Here is a 26488-nt window from a genome sequence, read left to right on the forward strand (position 1 = left end):
CGCAATGGCTGGAGCCATGCCGATCCGAAGCCAGGAGCCAGGAGCTTATTCCGGTTCTCCCACGCAGGTTCAGGGGCCCAAGGAGTAGAGCCATCTTCTACTGCTTTCCAAGGTCATAGCAGAGAACTTGATTGGAAGAGGAGCAGCCGGGACTCAAATCGGCGCCTTTATGGGATCCTGGCACTGTAGGCGGTGGCTTTACCGGCTACACCACAGCACTGACCTCTCCATAGATTCTTTTTCTTTTTTTAAGATTTATTTTATTTATTTGAAAGAGTTACAGAGAGAGGTAGAGACAGAGAAAGAGGTCTTCCATCCACTGGTTCATTCTCCAGATGGCCGCAACGGCCGGAGCTGAGCCGATCCAGAGCCAGGAGCCAGGAGCTTCTTCCGGGTCACCTACATGGGTGCAGGGGCCCAACGACTTTGGCCATCTTCTGCTATCCCAGGCCATAGCAGAGAGCTGGATCAGAAGTGGAGCTGCCGGGACTAGAACCGGTGCCTATATGGGATGCTGGCACTTCAGGCCAGGGTTTTAACTTGCTGTGCCACAGTGCAGGTCCCAGCCCTCCATAGATTCTTAAAACAGAGATTAAGAACAAGAGGATCCTTTCTATGCCTGACCTTGACTATTTCAATGAGATTATTTCTCAAGTAAAAGGCAAAACTTTAGGTACCACTGCATGATATTTCTTAAGAGTTTCAAACTCCTTTTGCTTTCTGTTTGTGCCTGTCACACAATGAGAGGTGTTCTGTGCAAAGGCCAACTCCTAATAATAGCTAACATTTACAGAGCTTTCCCTATGTGTAAGGGCTATGTTCCGGGCATGAGTGTCATCCTGAGTGATTTCAAAAGTCTTACAGAACGAAGGGACCAAAGATTGATCCAGGGTATGCACCTTAGTGAAAATATTAAGGAAAAAGACACCTAGTAGTATACCAGTGGCAGAGTAGGTGTTAAAACACTTATTCTTAGATTGAGACTGGTGGTACTCTACCAGCCTTTGCTCTCCTGTTCCCTAATAATGCCTTGAGGAACACAATTAGGCAGAGGAGAATGGACTTAGAGTTCCTTCTCTCATTTCAATCAGGTAAAATTTATTTTATGGTCTATTGATTGTATTCTAAGATATTCTAAAGTGTTTCACTTAAAAAATCTTACAATCTTGCAAAAATCATTGCCACATACAGTACTAGATGAAAAATACTATAGTGAAGTTGTGAGAATGATACTAATTTTTAATAAAGTTTACTACCAGTTCAGCAATTACAACTATTTTTGGTGATTCATTAAATATGTTCATTTGTAAGAACACATTTAACCTTGAGCTAGTATCAAGGACTGCCTCAGTTGAACATAGGTAAGCCCTTTTATAAAGGGTGCTGGAAATTTCATCGTCTCATTATATCAGGTGTGTTTTCTGATGAGGCTAAAAGAAAGGGGCACTGATATCCAGATAGAGATTTAGGAAACTGGATGTTATTACCCAAAATTCATTTTCTATCCAACTTGTCAAAATCTGATCATACTCAGAAACATATTACTTATTTAGATCTTAACAGAGTGGTTTTGTCAAGTTGCAAACAATTCACTTGAAATGATAAATTTTACTTACTAATGAATGCTGATAGAAATGGCCCATCTTTCTTAGAAGGAAACAGGCAGGTGGTGAAATACTCCATAAGTGGTGTCAGTATTAAGAAAGGTAGGATGCTGATGGCATTCATAACTGCGATGGGCAGAAGGAATCCATCCATAAGCAGGTTGGAATTCATGGTCTGCAGATAATATCCTGAAGGAATCTGTATTCGAGGAGCAAAGCACCCAGGCATTAAAAAGATGGTTTCATGTTGAAGAAAGTGTTCTCTGCCGGATGCACCACCATCCCCGCCCACCCCCTCACCTCCGTCTGATGAGTCAGAGGTTCCTGAGCTTTTCAAGGTCTCAACTGCAGCTTGATCTTTCTCTCTAGCAGTAGCAGCTCTGTTTAGTCTATAGACAACACTACTGAATCTTTGTGGAGTTCCCTTTTGCCATTCTATCTCTTAATTTCCCTATGAGAAGTAATGGTGGCCTTAGTTTTGTGCTTAAGATAACATGTAACAAATCAAATAACTGAAGTTTTAAATCTAAGCACCAGTTTTTGTTTTTTTTTTTTTCATGAACATTAAAGCAAAAGCCAAGGACAACATATTAAGGATTTCTCATTTTGCACTGATGAAAAAAAAAATTGGTACTGTGATAGATTCCCTAAGTACATTTGTTTGGTGGCAGAATAGGTTGGAATGATCTTTTTCCCCCCTAGGAAGAAGGGCCCAGTGTGGACACATTATTTGTTGTGAGCTCTCTTTGTGGGCTTCCTGGGTTGACTTTGTTTCTAATGTGAGCCAAGTAACATGAATAAAATGAAAGAAAATCTTTCTGGCCCTCTTTTTAATTTCATGATACTAGTATACAGCAAAGGGAATTACGTGAAAAAAGTTTGCATAATAAACTAAAAGATAATTATTTTAAAAAGAAGATTCTGTTGCACCTCAAACCCTCAAACCTCAAATTGTTAGAATTCCTTCATTTTTAAAAATAACCCCAAAGCTAAGTATAATCCTATTACTAACATGCATTTCAGGCCTGTTGATAGGTTATAATATCAGAATTAAGCCATGATATAAGAAAGGGAACTATTTAATTCATAAACTTAATTACAATCATCATATCATTATTATAGCTAGTACTAGTACATAGTACTTTCTTAATACTCAGTAGCACCTAAAGTCACTGAGTGGCATGGACAAAAAGTCAACTGTTCTCCTTGAGGAACAGATTCTGTAAACTATTCTTCTTACACAACAATAACTGCGCCAGGATTCCTGCCTTAGCACCATTCAGGGAGAGCAATCCTGCTCAAACATCCTCATGGTAGCTTCCACTTGAAACCTTCTTCCATCAGCTGTACATCTTGAGAGGTATACACAGAATCAGAGACACCGAGTCAGCATGGCTGATAAGTGCACCAGTTATAAAATGAGCTAGTTGCTTTGTTGACTGCCTACACACAGAAGAGGAATACACCTTCTCTGAGGTTCTATCCAGGTGAAACGTTTCCTGGTGATAATTTATCCTCTGATCTTCAATTTGAAACATAGGATAATAAACAAAGGTCATTTGGTTTGGGAACAGATGACAAGAGTGAAGGGAACATCAGCTAATTCTGCCCTACTTCAATAAAATTATTAAGCACGGATCCCCCAGTCAGAGGGAAATGAGTGATGTGTTTTTTAAAAAAGTGCTGGCAGCAGAACAACTGTAAGACTGAAAGGCTCCCAGCACAACTTGGAAGTTTCTGTTACTGATTTCAAACGAGAATTACTGTTAATAGGAATAAAGTTATTATCGGCATGAATCACAGACACAGAGACCTGTTAACTTAATAATGTGGCAAATGTACTATTAATCTTTAGTGAAGCAATATTAATATATTGCCTAATCTAAGAAAAGGCTCCAGTGTCTTGAAAGCTTGAAATCATTTCTGCTTCTGCCTCAAGTTCTGAAATCATCCCCTTTTAAAATTTTAAATACTTTTATTTCATACAAGCCTCTGAGTATTCCAAAGTAATTGCTGTCAATAGAGATTCATTTTCACCTTTGAGTGGCCAGTAATGTCAAATGGCTACCTTATTGGCTGAAATATCAACATATTTTAAATGTATGTCTTGGAACTGAAGGTCAATAATGGCTACTAAATCTAAAATATGGAACACTATGATGTTTTATTCTTGGTACTTTGATTGCCTTTGTAATGGTGATTATTTCATCCAGGGGCAAAAAGCTAGTCTCAGCCTATCCTGGTGGAAGTTTCTTCTGCCTCCCGGGAAAAGTGTAGTCTAACATTTTCTTTGAAGTTCCCAGTATAATATCACTGTGTATAATTTTGCAACCTATATAGTCTGTATCGGGGATTTGTATTCCAGAGCAAAAGAGGTACTGTATGTGAGAGTAAGGCATGGGGCTTAATACTGGCCTTGAGCTCGGATGACCGCTCGGCCATGCATCTGCAAGGTAACCACAAGCAGGTTGCAAATTACTGTCTTTGAGCCTCTGATTGAGGATAATACTACTAGTAATGCAGGCTTGCTGCAATGATTAGATACTGTTAGAAGATGTTATGCATAACACGTGACCAATAAATATTAGTTCTTACTGTTTGCAATAAGCAGGTCATCTAGATGTGATGATATGCTTAAAATTAATTTGCCAAAACTTATAATTTATTTCTAATTAAATCATATATGATAATTTTCAGGGAAGGCTCCAACTAAGTGGGAAGAAATATCAGGTGTTATTGCATTATGAACGTAAAGAATTGGAGGGGCCAGTGTTGTGGCGTAACAGGTAAAGTCGTGACTTGTGATGCTGGCATCCAATATGGATGCTCCACTTCCAATCCAGCTCTCTGCTAATTGCCTGGGAAATGCAGCATAGAATGGTCCAAGTGTTTGGGCCCCTGCCACCCACATGGGAGACCCAGCCTCAGCCATTGTGGCCATCTAGGGAATGAACCAGGAGATGGAAGATCTCTCTGTCTCTTCCTTTCTCATTCTCTGTAACTCTGACTTTTAAATAAATAAATCTTTTTTTAAAAAAATTGAAAATATGGGAAATTTGTATAGAGATTTTAAGATTAGCTATGGATCACTTGCTACATTTGTACTCCCTATTAGTTTTTCTATTTTACTATTTTTTCATTAAAATTTACTTAAAAATCAGAGTTACATAGAGAGAAGGAGAGACAGGGAGGGAGAGAGATCTTCCATCTGCTAATTCATTCCCCAAATGGAAACAATGGCTAGGGCAAGGCCAGGCCCACATGAGTGAGTTTCCCACATGGCCCAAGCACTTGGGCCACCTTCTTTGCTTTCCCAAACCATTACCAGGGAGCTGAATTGGAAATAGAGCAGCTGGGACTTGAACCAGCACCCATATGGGATGCCAGCATTGCAGGCTGTGTTTTACCCACTACACCACAACACTAGTCCCTATTTTAAGAAGTTTTTATGATAGTAGGGCTATATACTAAGATACATGGAAAAGTTTGTGGAAAATAGAAGTAAATGATAAGATAATTTTGATACAAAAAATGAAATTTTTGAGCATTTTTATCATGATATACATTTTCCATGAATTTTTTGAAGACCCCTTGATTTGAACTTTTTGCACTAAAATGAACTTATCTTTTAATTTTATTTTTCATGAGATTTAAAATATTTTAGTTATATTCTGTTTTTGTGCACGTTTCTCTTGTTGAGTCAGGAAAGAGGCTAAATTTCCTAAATGGGACCAGCTTTCATGCATGGTTTAGTCTAGGGTTCAGTCAACTTTTCTATAAAGGACTAGAGAGCAATTATGTTCACATCGGGGTTCTGTAGCAGTCACTCAATTCTGCTGGAGCATCAGCAGGCATAGATAAGACAAACTAATAAGTATGGTTGGGTTCTGATAAAACTTTATTTCAGGACACTGAAATTTAAATTTCACATTTTTTTTAATGTGCTACAAAACATTATTCTTCTTTTAATTTTTTTTCTACCATAGAAAAATGCAATAGACATTCTTAACGTTCAGGATGTACAAAAAAGGCAGTGGAATGGATTGGGCCTGTATTTTGGTAATATTTTTGCTAACTTCTGATGTAATGGAGTCAGCATTACTAAGTGTCACAGAGTGAATTCCACTTTTCATTTCACTACTATTACCTAGGGCCTACTATCCACCTCCTCTCTCAGCTCTATGAAAATATCACATAATTTTTCTAAGCCTAAGCTTTATCATTACCAAATGATGTAGTTGTTTATGACTATAAGTCATTCATTTGCCTTCTAAATCCCAAGTTAGGAGTTAGCAAGAAAGTCGTAAATTTGCCCAGACTTTTATAATCATTTATTTTTTCTCTAAGTTTGTCTTTGACTATAACCACACTAAAGAAAAATTTAAATTCCTTATATCTGGAAATGATACTTTGGGCTTAGTGTTTTCCCTTTGATTTCCTCACAGCACAGGGACTGATTCCCCAAGGAACTAATAGAGTGGGTGGAGAGAGAATCAGTTGCTCATTAGTACTTCCACTTCAGAGTACGGCGAAGGTGGTGCTCAAATCAGTCAAATTAGTTGCTTGTTAGTACCACTTTTTAAAGGTTTAATGAGGGAGGAAAGCAAAACCTTTGGCTAAAGGGAGGTTTGGTAATTGCCTATAGATTTGATGTTTTTGTCTGCTTTTTTTGTACCTTATGCCTCTGCACTCTGAAGTGTGGTCTGCACCCACTGACGACCATTTATAGTTGTACAAAGGCAACACATACCCAGGGATCCTTGGGTATGCCCCTGCCTACCCCTCTTAGCTCTTGAATTCAACGCCCACAATGGTTAGAAGCATCTGTGGGGTAACCACCCGACTGTGCATAAGAGCATGCTTTTGGATGAAAATACATGGGACTGGTTATGGTACCACACAATCACTGTGTTGTTGACATAGTATCCATTGTCCCTCCTTACCTGCACCATGCACATTCTGTATGAAAGCTGAAACACGAAGAGAGGGAGGAGGGTAAAGAAATATTTTGTGTCTCCTACGTGGCGTTCACTGTAGCAGCCACCATTTGTTTCCTTGGCATGGTCTAACCAGCTTGTCACATCTCTGCCACCCTGGTAAAATTGCAGGCAGCATGTTTTTAGGGCATTAACAAACACCCCACATGTTGTCAGGAGGGAACAACCTGCAGATAATTGGAGAGATTATGTGTTAGTATAGGAATTGCTTTCCCATTTTCCAAGATGCCAATTAGAAAGATGGCAATTGCAAGGATGAAGGGCAGAAAAGTGACTGAGAAGGTTTTAGCACCCAAGGGGTTGGATTCAAAGGAATAAGCTTCTGACAAGGATTCTGGCATCCTGATGACCAGCGCAGGGTGGTGCCTGACAGCTGATGTAAAAAATGAAAAAGGTAAGATCAATGGGAACATATTAAAAAGGGAAGAAAGGTGACAAAATAAAACACCAAAGTAAAGGATTTCAGAATCTCTCAGAAGTCTCTAACTTTAACTTATTAATGAATAAGATAACCTGAGCTTTCTTTTATATCCTTAATACAAAGAACTCCATACTATTTTTTAAAATATAAATCACTATATAAATAGTCCTCACTTTCCTTGGCAGGTAGAGGGTGGTTTCTTATTTTGACATGGAGATGAAGGGAAATGTATTCTCTGCCTTGACTTTATCCTTGAATTTCAGACATAAGGTTAAACTTTGAACTCTTTAAATGACTTTATGCATGTTGATAGTGTCACTAAAAGTTCAGATTGGATTCGTTGGCTTTTGACTTTTCCAGTAGTTTCCTCTGAGTTTATATGGCTATGGTGTTAGTATCAGAAACATTTTATTGCCTAGGACGTCAGTAGTCGCTGACTGCTAGTGATTTGCAACCTCATTGTTGCTTCCTTTATGATCTTTCAAGTTCCACCTTTTCTTTGAGTTCATTAGGACTTCTTGATGCAATGACAGATAAGAGATCCCCGTTTAGTGAGCAGTTCACCTGTGCCATCATAATAGATATAATCTATCATAGTACTCCAATTGACCAGATAAATCCCTCAACAAACTATATAGAAACAAAACTGCAGGATAAATGGTGTAATAAAAGTGAAAGCATTTGAGTTTCTCCAAAGAAGCTTGTTATAGAAGCTCAAAGTATACCTTCTGAATGCATTCAAGTATGCTATAATAAAACTCTAGATGTAATGCACTCTGATGTCTTGTATTTAAATAGCATTGAGTATTTGTATTTATATTTAAATACTATTTATTAATGTTTCTTTGTATAGTTATTAAGTGATTATATTGATTTGGTCTAGTCCTTTTTTTAAAGAGGTGTGATAGACCCATTGTGTCAGCCTCTGATTAATTGAGGGAGCTGGGGGCCTGGTAATTGAATATGGAGCCTTTCACCTCTAAGTCACTGAATCAAATCCAGCCCAAATTGGTAGTGACCAAGAATGATTGTGGTTGTGGCTTTTTGGTGGCCTTTGTGAAGTGTGTTTAGGTCATGTGGAAGTATTCAGGGATAATTACTGACAAGAGATGGGCTCGTATCTATAGTTACTATTGCCTCTCTTCACCATCAGTATTGCCAGAGAAGAGGGCCCAGAACCAAGGCCCAGGGACCAAGGCCAAGGGAACAGAAGCACCTGTGTGTAAACAGCCACGATTTATATCTCTTAGGAAGGAAGTACTTTATTACTGCAGAAATAATGGCTCTATTATGAGACTTTCCTATTTCACTTAGTTTACTTAAGGTTTAAGTAAGATGAGAACTGAGATTGTGCTGATGAACAGTCAAGACACTGCATTTGGACAGGCATGGGCCGGGATGCTTAACTCCCTCACGCTTCCTCACAGTCTTGTTTCTGTAGCTCATTGGCCTGTTCTCTGCACAACTCTTACAAAACAGTACAGTATGGATACTACAATTATAGTACCATTGATTCAGATTCCTCTATTATTTCAAATAGACTTTATTATTAAATGATAACCATAAGCAGAATCAAAGACTATTTCCAACAATATTTTCCCCATCCTCCTAACTTGTATTGTATTTTTAAACTCAGTATTCTTTTGGTAGAAAAAAATTACTATTTGCAGCAAGATAAATTTGGATCTGCTCCTAACGCATGATAAATTGAAAATTATAACCTTATTAAGCAATTAAGTATTGCTATCATATTACTTCTTTTCCAAAGTAATTTATTTTATTCTATTTATTTGAGAAGAAAGGGAGAGGGACAGAGAGAGAGAGAAAGCTCCTATCTGCTAGGTTCACTCCTCAAATGCCCACAAGGGCTGAGGCTGGGCAAGGTCAAAGCTAGGAGCCAGTCCAACTATTTGCACCTTCACCTGCCATCTTGCTGCATTTATAGGAAGCTAGAATTGGGAGCAGAGCCAAGACTTGATCCAGGCACTCCAATATCAGATATGAACATCTTAAAAAGTGCATCTTAACAGGTAGGTCGAAAGTCCCTAGCTGCTATCATATTATTTCTTTTTTTTAAGATTTATTTATTTATTTATTTGAATGTCAGAGTTATAGAGAAAGAGGGAGTGACAGAGAGAGAAGAATGTTCCATCCATGGGTTTACTCCCAAAATGGCCATTATGGCTAGCCCTGGGCTAGGCCAAAGCCAGGAGCCAGGAGCTTCACCTGGGTCTTCCACATGGCTGGTAAAGGCCCAAGCTCTTGGGCCATCTTCTGCTGCTTTTCTCAGGGTATTAGCAGGGAGCTGGATCAGTAGTGGAGCAGCCAGTGCTTGAACCGGCACCCATATGGGATGCTGGTATTGCAGACAGTGGCTTTACCTGCTAAACCAGAAAACCAGCCTTGGTCATATTAATTCTAAAGAGAGGTGGTTTAGAATAGTAATCCTCAAACTGTCTTAAAACATCAGTTTTCCAAAATTCTCAGTTGTCATGGTCAATATATTTGTGAAGCACAATAAAAATGAAATATCTAAAAATATAATAAAGGCGTAAAAATGTAAGCCTTGATGTTTTTATTATTAGATTCAACAGACATAAAATGTGATTCCATAAATATTTCTATGTGTTTTCTCATATTATCTGTATTTATTTTGTTGCATGCTGGTAAAAAACAGTTCATAGTTCAGTGCTACTCTGTGGCTCAGGTTTCAATTAAATATACACTTTGGAAAATGAATTTTTAAAATAAAATTGTATCTGATACACTGATAAGGAGTAATATAACAAGATGCTCAAAAACCTAAAAGTATGAAAAGAAGTTTAAAGTACTAGCTAGTACATCAAGTGTGTATAACTGATACCAAAGAAATTTGAATGTAATCATTCATTTGTTCAGTGTATTTATTAATCACTATGACCCAGGGACTTTTCTGCGTCCTGAAAATATAGCAGTAAAAAAGAGCTGTAAACTCTCAAGTCTTCTTTGTGGAGGGAGAGATACCACAAATAGGAAAATAGTAGGCAATTCTATGGCCCAAGGATTGAAGGCCTGAAAATAAGCGAAAAAGACCTGCGTAGTCCCAAAAAGACAGATATCAAATGCTTCCCCTGATTCGAGATAACTAACAGATTACCTAAAATGTAATGTATTGGAGTGAAATGAACATTTTGAGATCTGATGATTGTTTACAGCCCTTGTGTCTTCCATTGAGGAACAGTGTTTTGCTTTTTTTTTTCTTCATACTATTTGTTGAGCTCTTTTACTTAGTTAAGGGTTAACCTTACAATCATTAAGTAAACTGAAAATAGATCTTTGTAAAAATTAAGAGTGGGAATGGGAGAGGGAGGAGGAAGAAGGGTTGGAGCATGGGTAGGAGGGAGGGTAGGGTAGGAAGTATCACTATGTTCCTAAATCTGTATGTATAAAATACATGAAACTTATATAACTTAAATAAAATTAAAAAACATAAAAGTCATATCACGAATTAAAAATGAGATTGGACAGACAGAAAAGGTCAATGAGGCAGTAATTCAGTGAGAAGAAGTTTGGAAAGAGATGAAGTCCAAGAGGTGGTCAGAGGTCAGACCATACAGACGAGGTAAGGAGCCTGAGATATATCATCAATGTATGGCAAACCACTAAAAAGTCTTAAGAAGAATAGTCATGTAATGTATAAATATATTTTTAAAGACTTACTTATTCATTTGAAAGGCAGAGAGAGAGAGAGAGAGAGAGAGAATCTTCCATCTGCAGGTTTACTCCCCAAATGGTTGCAAGAGCCAGGTCTGGGCCAGGCCAAAGCCTGGAGCCAGAAATTCCATTATAGTCTTCTATGTGGATTGCAGGGTCTCAGGGCCATCTTCTGCTGTCTTCCTAGGCACATTAGCTGGAAGGTGGATCAACATCAGGGGCACTGGAGCTCACACCAGGCACTCTGACATAGGATGCTGATGTCCCAAGTGGCAACTTAATCTATGTCACAACACTGGCCCTGTGAAGTATGTGTGTGTGTATGTGTGTATTGTGTGTACATATAGATGCATACATATATACATATATGATTTTATTTACTTATTTGATATTCAGAGTTATAGAGAGAAACAGGGGGAGAGAGAGAAAAAAAAAGAGAGACAGACTCTTCCATCTGCTTGTTCGCTCCCCAGATGGCAACAACATCCAGGTCAAAGATTGGGGCCAGGAGTGTCTCCTGCATGGGTATCAGAGGTCCAAACAGGTGGGCCATCCTCTGCTGTTTTTCCCAGGCCATTAATAGAGAGTTGGATTGAATGTGGAGAATCTGGGACTCAAACCAGCACCCATATAGGATGTTTGAAACATGGGCAATAGCTTTACCCATTAGACCACAACACCAGTCCCCTTGATGTATATTTTTAAAGAGTGCTACTCTGGAACCCTGATAGCTTCATGAATGTTGGATTTTAGGGGACAGAGAGGAAGCTAGGAGACAGGCAACAGAAAGTGATGGCTTGAACTAGTAGAGTAGTAGCAACAAAGAGAAATGAACTCAAAAGTGTTGTTGAACAATCAATAGAATTTTTCAATGTGGAAAAGGATGAGGAATTAGATTTTAAGATGACTCTTTTTTTTTCTTGTTATACAGTTGGGTGTTGGTGACCTACACTGATAAGAGAGAGATAAGAAAGGAGGCAGTTTGCACTTGACTGAATCAGAAGTTGAGGTTTGATCAAGTTAAGTCCAAAAAATTATTAGATAACCAAGTCAAAATAGGAAATAGGATGTATACCTCTCAAGGTGAAAAAGAGTTCAAGGTGAAATCAAGCATTTGATGTGTAGATGGCATTAGAAGCCCCGGGACTAGAGATTACTTAGGCAAAGAGGATGGGTAGAGAAGACACAGGGGTCCCTGGAATGAATTCCAGGTCTGCACATCACTTCAAGGAGACAAGCTAGTCTAAGAACTAAGAAGAGAAAACTGTACACTATATGGGTTGTAAACAAGAAGGAAGGAAAACAGCAAAATAATAAACCTACACTGATGAGTTGGACTGAGACAGAGTCAAAAAGCCAGATAGAAAGTGCAAGAAAGAAATACACAGGAATCTGTCCACTCAAGGGGGAGTGGCCATGAATCGTAGCTACCACTGAATGTCAGGATGGGTATCCTGTTGAAAGCATCTGCATTTAAACATTGCATCATTTCTTTGGATTAATCCATTGGACTTAGTAGAAAACTTGTTGTCTCCTATACAAATAATTTCAGGTGTCATGTAGACACAGCCTTAAAATTGTCTATTGTCATTATAATCCCCAAATTGCTTTTCTGCACCAGGAGCAGAAAAGGGAAGTTGAAAAAAATTGGAATGAAAGATTCAACTGACACTTCAAGCTCCTGTTTAAATGTGCACAGCAAACACACCAGGCGTGCACATTTTAAAATAAAACAGATGAGCTATTTTAAATGTTTTATTGCAAAACTTAAAAGAGTGTAGCTATTACTATTTTAAAAAAACTTTCAGGAAGCAATTTTTCTATTCTTTGTACCTTTAAGTCCTTGGCTGTGATGTTCTGCTCTTCTGACCTTGATCTAATCATGAATATCTATGCTACTTAATTATAATAAAAAAAGCCTACATTGCACTCTAGATGGTAGATGCACATTTTTTCTTCTTTGGTCACCTGCCAGTTCTCAAAATTATAGCAGTGGGAAGAAATGCAAATGAAGGCCGTGCTTGACAGCTAAACATAATGGAATGCATGGTCCACATTTGAAAAGTTACCTTAAAATAAAAGGTAGCATATAAAAAATCATTTCTTTAAGGTCACCTATGGCTTTGAATTACAGCTTTGAGGGATTTCCAATTTAGTCATCAGAGAGGAAGGAGCCAAAATAAGGATTATATACTTTGCTGGAGGGAAGACAGAGTATAACTTCAGTTTTGTTGGGTGATCTTACAACTTGGAAATAGTAAACAAAAAATAAAATGAAAATGAGCCCTATGATATATATTTCATAGAACCTGGTGTGAAGTAAACCATTGGCAAACATTTTCTATGCTAATCATTCTTGCAGCTAATAAACATTTTCATTCTAGCATCCTAAGAAAGTTTTCCTTATCATATGTTAAAATATACAATATATGGACTATGATAGACTAGCAATAAACAGAGTTGATTACATAGATCTGTATTACTTTAAGAAAAATTGTATTTATATGGCTATGTTCTTAAATAGATTAGGAAGCAAATGGATGGGAGTTGAATAGTTACTAGCAGATTTGTATGTATTTTGTGTGTGTGTGTTCACAAAAAAAAAAAAATTATTTGATTATTGAACAGTCCAGAAAGTGCCAAAGTGGCCTTTCAACAAAAAACATATAATTTACATTTTCCTATTTATTTATTTAGGTTATTTGAGACTGACAGAGGCACAGTTTTGTATATAGACTCCATCCTATAGACTACAAAGAGGACTTGCAGTGCTAAACTGTGGTCCTCAGACTACAGAACTCAAAGAAGAAGGGACGGGGGCTTCGGTGGATGATATTTGCACTATTTCACTGCCTTTGGATGTGGTGTAATAGAATGACTTTTAGCCTGGGAAACTAACGCTTTAAAGTCCTGGTTCCACTGCACCTATTTGCTGTGAGATTCTCATTTAATTGAAATACGACTCAGTTTCTACACTCAGTTTAATGATAAACACTGAACAATTATCATATTTAAAGTATTTATAAGACACAGAAGTTTTTAACTGTATTCATAAACATAATTTCAACACATGTAGTAAATGATGTGGTAAAGAGTTACTCAGGGTGCCACCAGAGCAGAATCAAGCCATACAGTCTGAGCTGCAGAGGGATACAGGTGTACTCTTCCAGTCCACCTCACAGGTATGCGGTATTAATGAAGTAAATCTGGTGAATTTGCATAATTTTTAAAAATACAATTCATGCCATTGCTATTGGTTGTACAGATAAATAGTAGAGACAATGGTAACAATAAAAGAAAATATATTAGAAATTAAGATCAGAGTTAAGCAAAATGGATAGAATGAGCAATGGAATAGAATAGATGGTCTAGAAAATCAACTGAAAGTGTACAATGAATACGCATCTCAACTGAGTAAGAAAGGCCAGGACTTTTTAAAAATAAGATTGAAATAATTTTATAGTAATATGGGAAAACGGTACAATCGAGTTTATTCTGAAAACCTATTCTAAAATAATTTCCAAATGGCTCAGAGATATAATGGCAGAATAAAAAGAATTAATACAAAAACTAAAAGAAATGAAATGGACACTATGAGAAACAGTGACTTGATCAGCTCTTCTCCTGACTGTTGATGTACAATGTAATACTTTATCCATTTTAGTATTTTTTTTTGTTCTAGTACTGTTGGTTGAACTCTGTAATTAACACACAATTATTCTTAGGTGTTTATATTTTAACTGAAAAGTGATCCCTGTTAGGAATTTGGAAAACATTATGCTGAGTGAAATAAGCCAATCCCAAAGGGACAAATACCACTTGTTCTCCTTGATAGGTGACAACTAACTGAGCACCAAAAAGGAAACCTGTTAAAGTGAAATGAACACTATGAGAAACGGTGACTTGATCAACCCTCACCCTGACTGTTGATGAGCAACTTGATATATTATCCCTGTTAGTGTTTTTTTTGTTTGTTCTACTTAATACTTTTGGTTGAATACTGTACTCAATACACAATTCTTCTTAAGTGCTGAAACTTAACTGAAAAGTGATCGCTGTTAAATATAAGAGTGGGAATAAGAGAGGGAAGAGATGTGCAATTCGGGACATGCTCAAGCTGACTTACCTCAAACGGTAGAGTTAGAAACATACCAGGGGATTCCAATTCAATCCCATCAAGGTGGCATGTACCAATGCCATCTCACTAGTCCCAGTGATCAATTTCTGTTCACAATTGATCATAATGATAGGACTAAGATTCAAAGGGATCACATAAACAAGAATAGTTTCTGCAAATACTAGCTGATAGAATAAAAAAGGGAGAGAACGATCCAACATGGGAAGTGAGATACACAGCAGACCCATAGAATGGCAGATGTCCTAAACAACACTCTGGCCTCAGAATCAGCCCTAAAGGCATTCGGATCCGGCTGAAAAGCCCATGAGAGTATTTCAGGCATGGAAAGCCAAGACACTCTGGCAAAAAAAAAAAAAAACAAAAAAAAAAAAAAAAAAACCTAAATGAAAGATCTCCACGAGTGAGATCCCAGTGGAAAGAATGGGTCATCAAAGAAGGAGGTGATTACTAGTTATAGCATTAAATCTCAATGTACAGCACATTAAGGACAGAGATCCTACATGAGGAGTAAGTGCACAGTGACTCCTGTTGTTGACTTAACAAATTGACACTCTTGTTTATGGCGTCAGGAATCACCCTAGGCTCTTGTCATGAGCTGCCAAGGCTATGGAAGCCCCCTGAGTTCACTGACTCTGATCATTTTTAGACAAGGCCATGGTCAAAGTGGAAGTTCTCTCCTCCCTTCAGAGAAAGGTACCTCCTTCTTTGATGGGGGGGAAGCCATTGTAATCCATAAGCTGTACTTTGGAAATTTATATTCATTAAATAAAAGTTTAAAAAAAACATAAACTAAAAGAAACATAAGGTAATTCTTTTATAATCTGGGAGTGAGTATAGCTTTTCAAACTTTACACAAAATCTAGAATCAATAGTTGATAAATTTTGGTATGAACATAAGCCACAAAGATAAGACGAACAAATAAATTTTAAAAATGCTTGTGCATGGAAAATAATTGAAGAAGAAAATTTAGACACTATATGAAGCTGGAATTTGACACTATCACAGTGATTATTGTATAAATATTAACTTGCCTGTTAGGTAATCCTAATAGTCATCCCAAATCTTATGAAATAAGCAAAGTCATTAAGATAGCCTGCTGGGCTGAACTTTGGAATGTTCTTTATTTAATGCCTGGAATGTTACTGCTTCTTGACAAAGTCTGAGTGCACTTAGGTTAACTGTGGGCCACCTTTGTCTTAATATATAAATCTCTAACTACTGATTGGAAATGCAGGGATCTATATGTTCTCTGATGCCAGAGACTACACTTCTGTCCATCAGAACCCCAACTAAATCACATTTTGTAAAATCCTGGATTGGTCTGACTCTTTCTTTGGTCTTTGTACCTTCTGTCTTTGGAAGCCAGTTCAGATACACTGCATTTTCACAAAACAGCATATAATAAATGAGGAATGATATTTGCAATTTTTATCATAACAAAAGGTTAATATAACCCAAATATAAAATTTTTCTAAAAATTGGCAAGAAAGAGGCTACAAAACAAACCACTGTAAACAACCAATGTATCAAGGAATAAATCACAAGAAATTTAGAAAATATTTGGAAATGAATGAAAACAAAAACACAACAAACTAAAACTTGTGGGTTGTAGCAAAAGCAGTAAAAATAAGAAGTTTATAGGGCAAATGTTACATTAAAAAAGAAAGGTGTCAAATCAACAGCTTAACTTGACACCTCAAGAATCCAAAGAAAGAAGCACACGAGCTAAACTAAAAGTCAGAAGGAAAGAAATAAGATTACAGAAGAGAATAGGCAATAGGAAAACAATAGAATAAACTCAATTGCTAAGTGCTGGTTTCATGAAAAGATCAATGAAATTGACAAACCTTTAGCTAGACTATGGAATAAGGAAAGAGGATTCAAATAAAATTTAGAAAAAAAGGAGAGATTATTGTTAAAGAAATAAAACAGATAAAAAAGATTCTACTATGAATAACTATACACCAACAAATTGTATAACCTAGAAGAAATGGATAAATTCCTAGAAACAAACAACATACAAATATTAAATTATAGGATCCAGTGTTATGGTGCAGTGGGTAAGCTGCTACCTGCAATGCCAGCATCCCATGTGGGCACTGGTTTGTATCCTGGTGGCTCCACTTCTGATCCAACTCCTTTCTAATGCACCTGGGAAAGCAACAAAGGATGGCCTAAGTATGTGGGTCCCTGACATCCACCTGGAGATGGAGATCTGGATGAAGCTCCTGGATACTGGCTTCAACCTGGCCTAACCCTGGCTGTTGCCATTTAGGGAGTGGACCAGCAGATGGAAGATCTCTCCCTGTCCCTCCCTCTTTCTCTCTGTAATGCTGCCTTTCAAATAAAATGAATCAATATTTCAAAAACAGATTGAATCATAAAAGAAATTAAAAAATCAGAGAAGACCTATAAATAGTGAGTATATTGAAGCAATAATAATAAAAAAAAAACTTCCCAACAAAGAAAAGACTGAGACTTCAGTGGGTAATTCTACCATTTAAGGAATAATTAACACCAATTTTAAACTTTTCCAAAGAATCTGAAACAGAGAAGGCTCCCAAATATTCTATGACATCAGTGTTACTATGATACCAAAACCAACAAAGATGACACAAGGAAAAAAAAACCCTGCAAATTAATATCCCCGATTAATATTAATGCAAGAATTCTAAAAAACATGCTGCAAAGCCAAATTCAACATCACTTCAGAAGGATCATGTACCACAACCAAATAGGATTTATACCTGGAATGCAAAGGTGATTCAAATGTGATTTGAAAACAATTAATGTGAAACACTACATTAAAAAACATTGGGCAAAACCCACATGATAATCTCAATGAATACAGAAAAAGCATTTGGCAAATGTAACACCTTTTCATTATTAAAAAAGCACCCAATATCTAGGAATGGGAAGAAACTATTTTAACATAATAAAAATCATATATGAAAAGCTTACAGATAATAGTGAAGACTGAAAGCCTTTCCTCTAAGGTCAAGAACAAGACAAGGATGCTCACTGTTGCCTCTGTTACTGAATGTAGTGCCTATATAGAGAAATTAGATAAGAAAAGAAATAAAAGTCATAAAACTCAGAAAAGAATTAAAATCATCTCCATTTATAGATGACGTGAACTTAAAAGAACCAAAGCCAACTGTTCCATGGATAATTGAATTCAGCAAAATTTCAGGATACAAAATCAACACTAAAAAGTTACTGTGTTTCTGAACACTGACCTAAAAAGGAAATTAAGGAAACAATCCCATTTACCATTACATTAAAAAGTTATCTAGGAATACACTTACCCTAGAAGGTGAAAGGCTTGTTGTACATTGGAAACTGCAAAACTGGCAAAATAGATTGAATAACATACAAATAAATGGAAAACATTCCATGCTTTTCAGTTGATAGATTTAATATTGTTAGAATATTCATCCTATCTAAAGTAATCTACAAATTTAATTTTTCAGAAATAGAAAAAATATCTTAAAATTCATATGAAGGGACCCCAAGTAGTCAAAACAACTTTGAAAAAGAAAAAAGTTGGATGCTCCACACTCTGTGATTTCAAAAAGTGCTACAAAGCAACAAAGTTTAGTGTGTGATTCTGACATAAAGATAGATATATAAGCTAATGGAACACAATAGAGTGCCCAAAATTACACCCTTGCATAAATGGCCAAATGATTCTAACAGGGCACCAAGACCACGACTGGGGAAAGGACAGTGTCTTTAGCTAATAGTACTGAAAAATTGTATATCCACATGCAAAAGAATGAAGTTGGGCCCTTTCCTTATATCATATATTATGATTAACTCAAAATAAATTAAAGCTGTAAAAGGAAGGCCTACATCTGTGGAGGAGTTTTAAAAGTTCAAAGAAAATGCATATTATGAAGAAATTGCATAGATTTCACAAATGTCTGCACCAAAACTTAGCTTTCATTTTCAACTTTTTGCATGCCATTTTTCAAAGAAAACAACCAACAGAATAAAAAGTCAACCTACAATTTGAAGAAAAAAATTGAAAATCATGTATCTTATTTGAGGTTAATATCTCAAATATGTAATGAACTTTTGCAACTCAACAAGAAGCAGACAAATAATAAACAAAAAGATGATAGACATGAAAAGACACTTATCCAAATGACCAATAAACCCAAAACAAGAGCTCAGCTTCTCTAATCACTCAACTCAAGACCATCATGAGACATCAATTCATACTCTTTATGATGGCAATTATTAAAAAAAAAAAAAAAAACAAGACATAGCAAGTGTTGGCCAGGATATAGAGAAATTGTGAACAACTCTGTTCTCTGTTGGTAGGAATATAAAATTATGTAATCATTATGGAAAATATAAGAAAAATCCCTCAAAAATTTAGAAGTAGAATTGCCATATGATCCAGCAATCTCACTTCTGGATATATATCCAAAGGAATTAATAATAGGATCTTTGAAGAGATAATATCACACTCACGTTCTTGCAGCATTGTTTACTTAAGCCAAGAGTTGGAAGCAACCCAAATATCCATTAATAGATGGGCAGAATATGTAGCACATACACACTACAGAATACTATGCAACATTAAAAATAAAGGATTCATATCATATAATAGGAATATTAGGCTAATCAAGGATATTAGGCTATATAAACTGTCAATTATTAAAAGACAAATAATGCATGATTCTATCCATATGTAGTGCCTAAAGTAGTCAAAATTTTAGAAATAGGTAGAAATGTGGCTGTTAAGAACTATAGAAAATAGAGAGGGTAAACAAGAATTTAGTGGTTAGTGATTCAGGGGTAAAAGATGAAAAAGTTTTAGAGATCTGTTGTATAACAATGTAAATATTCTTAACACTATTGAACCTTATGGTTAACAATGATTATGGTGGGGGCTAGCATTGTGACACAACAGATTAATCAAAGATCAGAGCATCTGTCTCTGTCTCTCTCATTCTCTCTCCTCCCTCTCTGTAACTGCCTTTCAAATAAATAAATAAATCCTCTTAAAATGATTATGATGGTAAATTTAATGTTATGTGTTTTTTACTGCAATAATCAAGGACTGCAATTTTATTGAAAAAATAGACTGGAAATGTGAACATATATTCTACTGGAAAGTAAATACAAACTACTACAAAAGCAATGAAACAGTGCCCAATTTTTCTCAAAACAAGAAAAATATAAGTTAAAACTATAGTGAAATGCCATTTCCCACTCTCAAATTTGCAGAAATTTACAAGTTTATAACATTGTTGGAGAGACTATGGAGAAATAGGTGTTCATATACATTTTTCTTAGAAACACAAAATAGCATCCAAAAAAAAAAAAAAAAGAAAAAATAAAAAACGAAACACAAAATAGCAGCACAACGACTATAGATTTGGTGCTATATAACAAAATTGTATATTTACATACTTTTTAAAAAAGATTTATTTATTTATTTTGAAAGAGTGATAGACAGAGAGGGAGAGACACATAGAAAGAAAGATCTTCCATTCATGGCTTCACTTTGTAAATGGCCATAATGGCCAGCACTGGGCCAGGTACAAGCCAGGAGCGAGGAGCTTCATCCGTATCTCCCACATGGATGGCAAGGGCCCAAACACTTGGACCTTATTCTGCTGCTTTTCCCAGGCCATTAGCAGGGAGCTGGATTGGAAGTGAGTAACTAGGACACAAATCCACACCCATATACGATGTCAATGTAGTAAGCTGTGGCTTTGCCCACTATGCCACAATGCCAACCCCATGGACTTACTTTTTGATTTAGCAACCCTGCTTCTAGGAATATATCATAATAATGTACTGGCAAAGAAAAGCTGCAAAGAGAAGTATGCACAAACATATTCTTTAGAATCTACTTAATATATAAAATGTATAGAAAAACTCAGATATCTAACAATGAGACAGGTAAAATTAATGGACACTCTTGGCAGAATAAAGTAATGTACAATTATAAGAAGGAATGAAGAATATTCTTATATACAATTGTAAAGTGATCCCTGGGGAATATTAAATGAGAAAAGCAGATAAGAAAAGTTCAAATAATGTTATTGCTTATATAAGTAGGAAAGAAAACACATACACACAAATATAATTTTAATACCTACCATTATTAAAGAAATGGAAAGATAATCCATAAAATGCAAAGAAACAATGAAAGACAGCAAGAGGCTTGTCTGAAGGATTTAGCCAACAACATATAGAGGAATTCATTGCCCAAATATAAAACAATTTGAGTATTGCTAACTGTCACCAAAATGCTTACATTCATGAATTTAGAAAACCCAACAGATCACTGTTCCAAACTGTTGAAGTTCAATTCATTAATTTGAAAATCTATAGATAAAGGGAAAGAATTAAACATTTATCTTCTTTTCTTACATAAATTATGCATCTGTATAACTAAATAGTTGATGAGAAAGATATTTCTCTTTATGGAATTATTTCGGCTAATAAAAGAGAAAGAAATGTATACTATCACCATGCTAAAACCCCCAGTGGAGTGGTGGATTTGGCAAAATATCATCAGTGGATACTAACACTGAGAAACAAAGATATTACATTTCTTGTTTGAAATATATGGTGCCATCTATGAAAGAAATGTCCAAAAAATTTGAATTTGATTAAGTCTCTAAGCTTATCAGAAAATTTACAGGAAATATAGCAGGTAAAAAAAAATTGTCCAGTGACACCATGCACGTGTTATTAGCAAAATCCAGAGGATGGAAAATTTTCATATTTCTTTAAAAAGTAATAATATAAGTAGAAACAGAGATGAATGGGAAAATATATATAGCCTAAGGTGACATCTGTCTTTTGGAATATATGGGTTTTATTTGGGTTTGATATGAAAAAACTATAAAGAAAAATGAAACAATGAAAACAGTCTGAAGGATTTTAATAATGACCAGATTATTTGACAATGTTAAGAAATTGGCTTTCCAGTTGGATGTTGTGATATAGTGGGCTAAGTTGCTGATTTGAGTCCCTGATGCTCCACTTCCAATTCAGTTTCCTGCTAATGTGCCTAGGAAGGCAGCAGATGAATGCCGAAGTACTTGGGTCCCTGCCACCTGTTTGGTAGACCAGGATGGAGTTCCAGTCTCCTGGCTTTGTCCTTGCCTAGCCTCAGCTGTTGTGGTTATTGTTTGGGGAGTGAGCCAACAGATGGAAGATCTCTCTAACTCTAACTCTAACTCTAACTCTAACTCTAACTCTAACTCTAACTTCCAAGTAAATAAAATAAATCTTAAAAAACTGAAAATATGGGGCTGATGCTGTGGCGCAATAGGTTAATCCTCTACCTGTAGCGCCGGCATCCCAAATGGGTGCCAGTTCTAGTTCAGGTGGCTCCTGTTCTGATCCAGCTCTCTGCTGTGGCCTGGGATAGCAGTAGAAGATGCCCCAAGTCCTTGGGCCCCTGCACCTGCGTGGGAGACTTGGAGGAAGCTCCTGGCTCCTGGCTCCTGGCTCCTGGCTCCTGGCTCCTGGCTCCTGGCTTCGGATTGGTGCAGCTCAGGCTGTTGCAGCCATCTGGGGAGTGAACCAACAGATAGGAAGACCTTTCTCTGTCAGTCCCTCTCACTATCTGTGATTCTACCTCTCAAATAAATAAAATCTTTAAAAAATACATATAAAATATACAAATTAGATGCTATAATATTTAGTTTTTCTTCAAAATTACCACAGTGGGATAGGGATAAAAGTGAGTGAGGCTGAGTTCAAAATTGAGGAAAATGAGCACTGTAGAGGTCATACTCCTGTATGATTTTTTTTTCTATTTTGATTTACTCTTGAAATATTCCACTTTAAAAACCTTTCAACAAAGGGAAAATTAAAGAAGACATACATTATAGATATTCTTGTAGACTCTATCAGGCATAATAATTGCCAGAATATTCAAATTGCATGGGTTGAAAGAGAAGTTAGAGGAAATAAAAGGAAGGAGATCTGTCAAGACCACAACAAAATCCGAAAAGATTAATGCAAAGTATGATTTACTTACATTTTTTGGGTTGATAAATCAGATTACAGTACATCATATGAAGAGTTATCAGAGCCATCAGCACAGACACAAAAGGAATAAGTAAAACAAGGGCTGAGGCCCCAGCGTGCTGGATGCAAGATATTCCCAGAAAGACAACAGTCGCGTTTAGGTTCCTGAGCCAATAAAACCTGAGCATACAAACAGACAAAAATAAAAACACCATTGCATTATTTTAGATGATAAGAGCTAATTTCATTGCTTTTATTCCAATGCAAGCAATGAAATGGTGACATGTTAGCTAAACCAGATTTTGCAAATATTATTTATTGTATTTCTGAAGTGGATACATCAGCCATGTCTTAGTAATTTCATTATGCTTGTTTCATTCTTATTTATTGAAAAATTGTGTCTAAATCAAGTGGATACAATTGTAGGCCCTTAACCTACTATTCTGTTGCTTTTTATTGAGATAAAATTAAATAAAAAAATGCTAGTTACAATGCCTACATGGGTTCAAATCCTGGTTCCACCTCTGGTTCCAGCATCCTACTACTGCGCATGCTGTGAGGCCCAAGTGATGGCTTAAGTAATTGAGTTCCTGTTACCTATGTGGAAGCCCTAGATTGAGTTCCTGGCCTTCAGCTTCAGCCCAGCCTAACTAGGTCCACTGTAGCCCCATTTGGGGAATGAACCAGTGAATGCGAATTCTCTCTCCATCTCTGATTCTCTCTGTCCCTCTGTGTTGCTCTCTGTGTCTGCCTCTCAAATAAAAAAAGAATTTAAGTAAAGGCTTGACACAATTTTTTCCATAAAGGATCCCATAGTGTATCCTTTAGGCTTTGCAGGCCATACTATTGCTGCAGAAACTACACAGTTCTATGTTGTGGTGCTAAAAGAAGCCATAGATAATAGCTAATCAATTAAATATTCCTAATGAACCTGGAAAAGGTTAAATGGTTAAGAAGGAGAATCAAGCAAACTAGGTATAGAAGGAACATTCCTCAATACAATCAAAACAATTTATAAAAAACCCACGGCCAGCATCCTATTGAATGGGGAAAAGTTGGAATCATTTCCACTGAGATCTGGTACCAGACAGGAATGCCCACTCTCACCACTGCTATTCAATATAGTTCTGGAAGTTTTAGCCAGAGCTATTAGGCAAGAAAAAGAAATTAAAGGGATACAAATTGGGAAGGAAGAACTCAAACTATCCCTCTTTGCAGATGATATGATTCTTTATTTAGGGGATCCAAAGAACTCTACTAAGAGACTATTGGAACTCATAGAAGAGTTTGGCAAAGTAGCAGGCTATAAAATCAATGCACAAAAATCAACAGCCTTTGTATACACAAGCAATGCCACGGCTGAGAAAGAACTGCTAAGATCAATCCCATTCACAATAGCTTCAATGAGATACCAATCAAAATACCAAAGACATTCTTCTCAGATCTGGAAAAAAATTATGCTGAAATTCATATGGAGACACAGGAGACCTCGAATAGCTAAAGCAATCTTATACAACAAAAACAAAGCCGGAGGATCGCAATACCAGATTTCAGGACATACTACAGGGCAGTTGCTAGCAAAACAGCATGGTACTGTTACAGAAACAGATGGATAGGCCAATGGAACAGAATTGAAACACCAGAAATCAATCCAAACATCTACAGCCAACTGATATTTGATCAAGGATCCAAAACCAATCCCTGAAGGAAGGACAGTCTATTCAATAAATGGTGCTGGGAAAACTGGATTTCCACATGCAGAATCATGAAGCAAGACCCCTACCTTTCACCTTACACAAAAATCCACTCAACATGGATTAAAGACCTGAATCTACCACCCGACACCATGAAATTATTAGAGCACATCGGAGAAACCCTGCAACATATAGGTACCAGCAAAGACTTCTTGGAAAAGACTCCGGAAGCACAGGCAGTCAAAGCCAAAATTAACTTTTGGGATTGCATCAAATTGAGAAGTTTCTGAACTGCAAAAGAAACAGTCAGGAGAGTGAAGAGGCAACTGACAGAATGGGAAAAAATATTTGCAAACTATGCAACAGATAAAGGGTTGATAACCAGAATCTACAAAGAGATCAAGAAACTCCACAACATCAAAACAACAACCCACTTAAGAGATGGGCCAAGGACCTCAATAGACATTTTTCAAAAAGGAAATCCAAATAGCCAACAAACACATGAAAAAAATGTTCAAGATCACTAGCAATCAGGGAAATGCAAATCAAAACCACAATGAGGTTTCACCTCACCCGGGTTAGAATGGCTCACATTCAGAAATCTACCAACAACAGATGCTGGCGAGGATGTGGGGAAAAAGGGACACTAACCCACTGTTGGTGGGAATGCAAACTGGTAAAGCCACTATGTAAGTCAGTCGAGATTCCTCAGAAGCCTGAATATAACCCTACCATACAACTCAGCCATCCCACTCCTTGGAATTTACCCAAAGGAAATTAAGTTGGCAAACACAAAAGCTGTCAGCACATTAATGTTTATTGCAGCTCAATTCACAATAGCTAAGACCTGGAACCAACCCAAATGCCCATCAACAGTAGACTGGATAAAGAAAGTATGGGACATGTACTCTGTAGAATACTATACAGCAGTCAAAAACAATGAAATCCGGTCATTTGCCAACTAAAAGAGCACCAAAGGGGAAACCTGTTAAAGTGAAGTGGACACTATGAGAAACAGTGACTTGATCAGCTCTTCTCCTGACTGTTGATGTACAATGTAATACTTTATCCACTTTAGTATTTTTTTTGTTCTAGTACTATTGGTTGAACTCTGTAATTAACACACAATTATTCTTAGGTGTTTAAATTTTAACTGAAAAGTGATCCCTGTTAGGGATCTGGAAAACATTATGCTGAGTGAAAGAAGCCAGTCCCAAAGGGACAAATATCATATGTTCTCCCTGATATGTGACAACTAACCAAGCACATGAAAAGGAAACCTGTTAAAGTGAAATGAACACTATGAGAAACGGTGACTTGATCAGGCTTTGCTCTGACTGTTGATGAACAACTTAATACGTTATCCCTCTTAGTATTTTTTTGTTTGTTCTACTTAATACTTTTGGTTGAATACTGTAATCAATACACAATTCTTCTTAAGTGCTGAAACTTAACTGAAAAATGATCCCTGTTAAATATAAGAGTGGGAATAAGAGAGGGAAGAGATGTGCAATTCAGGACATGCTCAAGCTGACTTACCTCAAACGGTAGAGTTAGAAACATACCAGGGGATTCCAATTCAATCCCATCAAGGTGGCATGTACCAATGCCATCTCACTAGTCCCAGTGATCAATTCCTGTTCACAATTGATCATAATGATAGGACTAAGAACCAAAGGGATCACATAAACAAAAATAGTGTCTTCAAATACTAACCGATCAAATAAAAAAGGGAGAGAATGATTCAACGTGGGAAGCGAGATACACAGCAGACCCATAGAATGGCAGATGTCCTAAACAGCACTCTGGTCTCAGAATCAGCCCTTAAGGCATGCAGATCTGGCTGAAAAGCCCATGAGGTGTATTTCAGGCATGGAAAGCCAAGACACTCTGGCAAAAAAAAAAAAAAAAAAAAAAAAAAAAAACCTAA

At 36.7% G+C, this 26488-nt stretch overlaps 1 protein-coding gene and 1 long non-coding RNA gene across 3 annotated transcripts in view; one reads left to right on the forward strand and one right to left on the reverse strand.

The window, feature by feature from the left end:
- LOC138843877 (uncharacterized) overlaps positions 1-26488 on the forward strand; it is a 310222-nt gene that overhangs the window by 170673 nt on the left and 113061 nt on the right. The gene's annotated exons all lie outside the window — the stretch shown is intronic.
- Positions 1-26488, reverse strand: part of SLC15A5 (solute carrier family 15 member 5) — a 97859-nt gene that overhangs the window by 46535 nt on the left and 24836 nt on the right. The window contains exons 3-5 of the mRNA XM_002712626.3: positions 22875-23044; positions 6548-6768; positions 1617-1803 (exon numbers count right to left, since the gene is read on the reverse strand). Coding sequence (XP_002712672.2) covers positions 1617-1803; positions 6548-6768; positions 22875-23044 — 578 coding nt within the window. The remainder of the gene's footprint in view (positions 1-1616; positions 1804-6547; positions 6769-22874; positions 23045-26488) is intronic.

Source organism: Oryctolagus cuniculus, chromosome 9, assembly GCF_964237555.1.
Source record: "Oryctolagus cuniculus chromosome 9, mOryCun1.1, whole genome shotgun sequence".
Classification (NCBI taxonomy): domain Eukaryota; kingdom Metazoa; phylum Chordata; class Mammalia; order Lagomorpha; family Leporidae; genus Oryctolagus; species Oryctolagus cuniculus.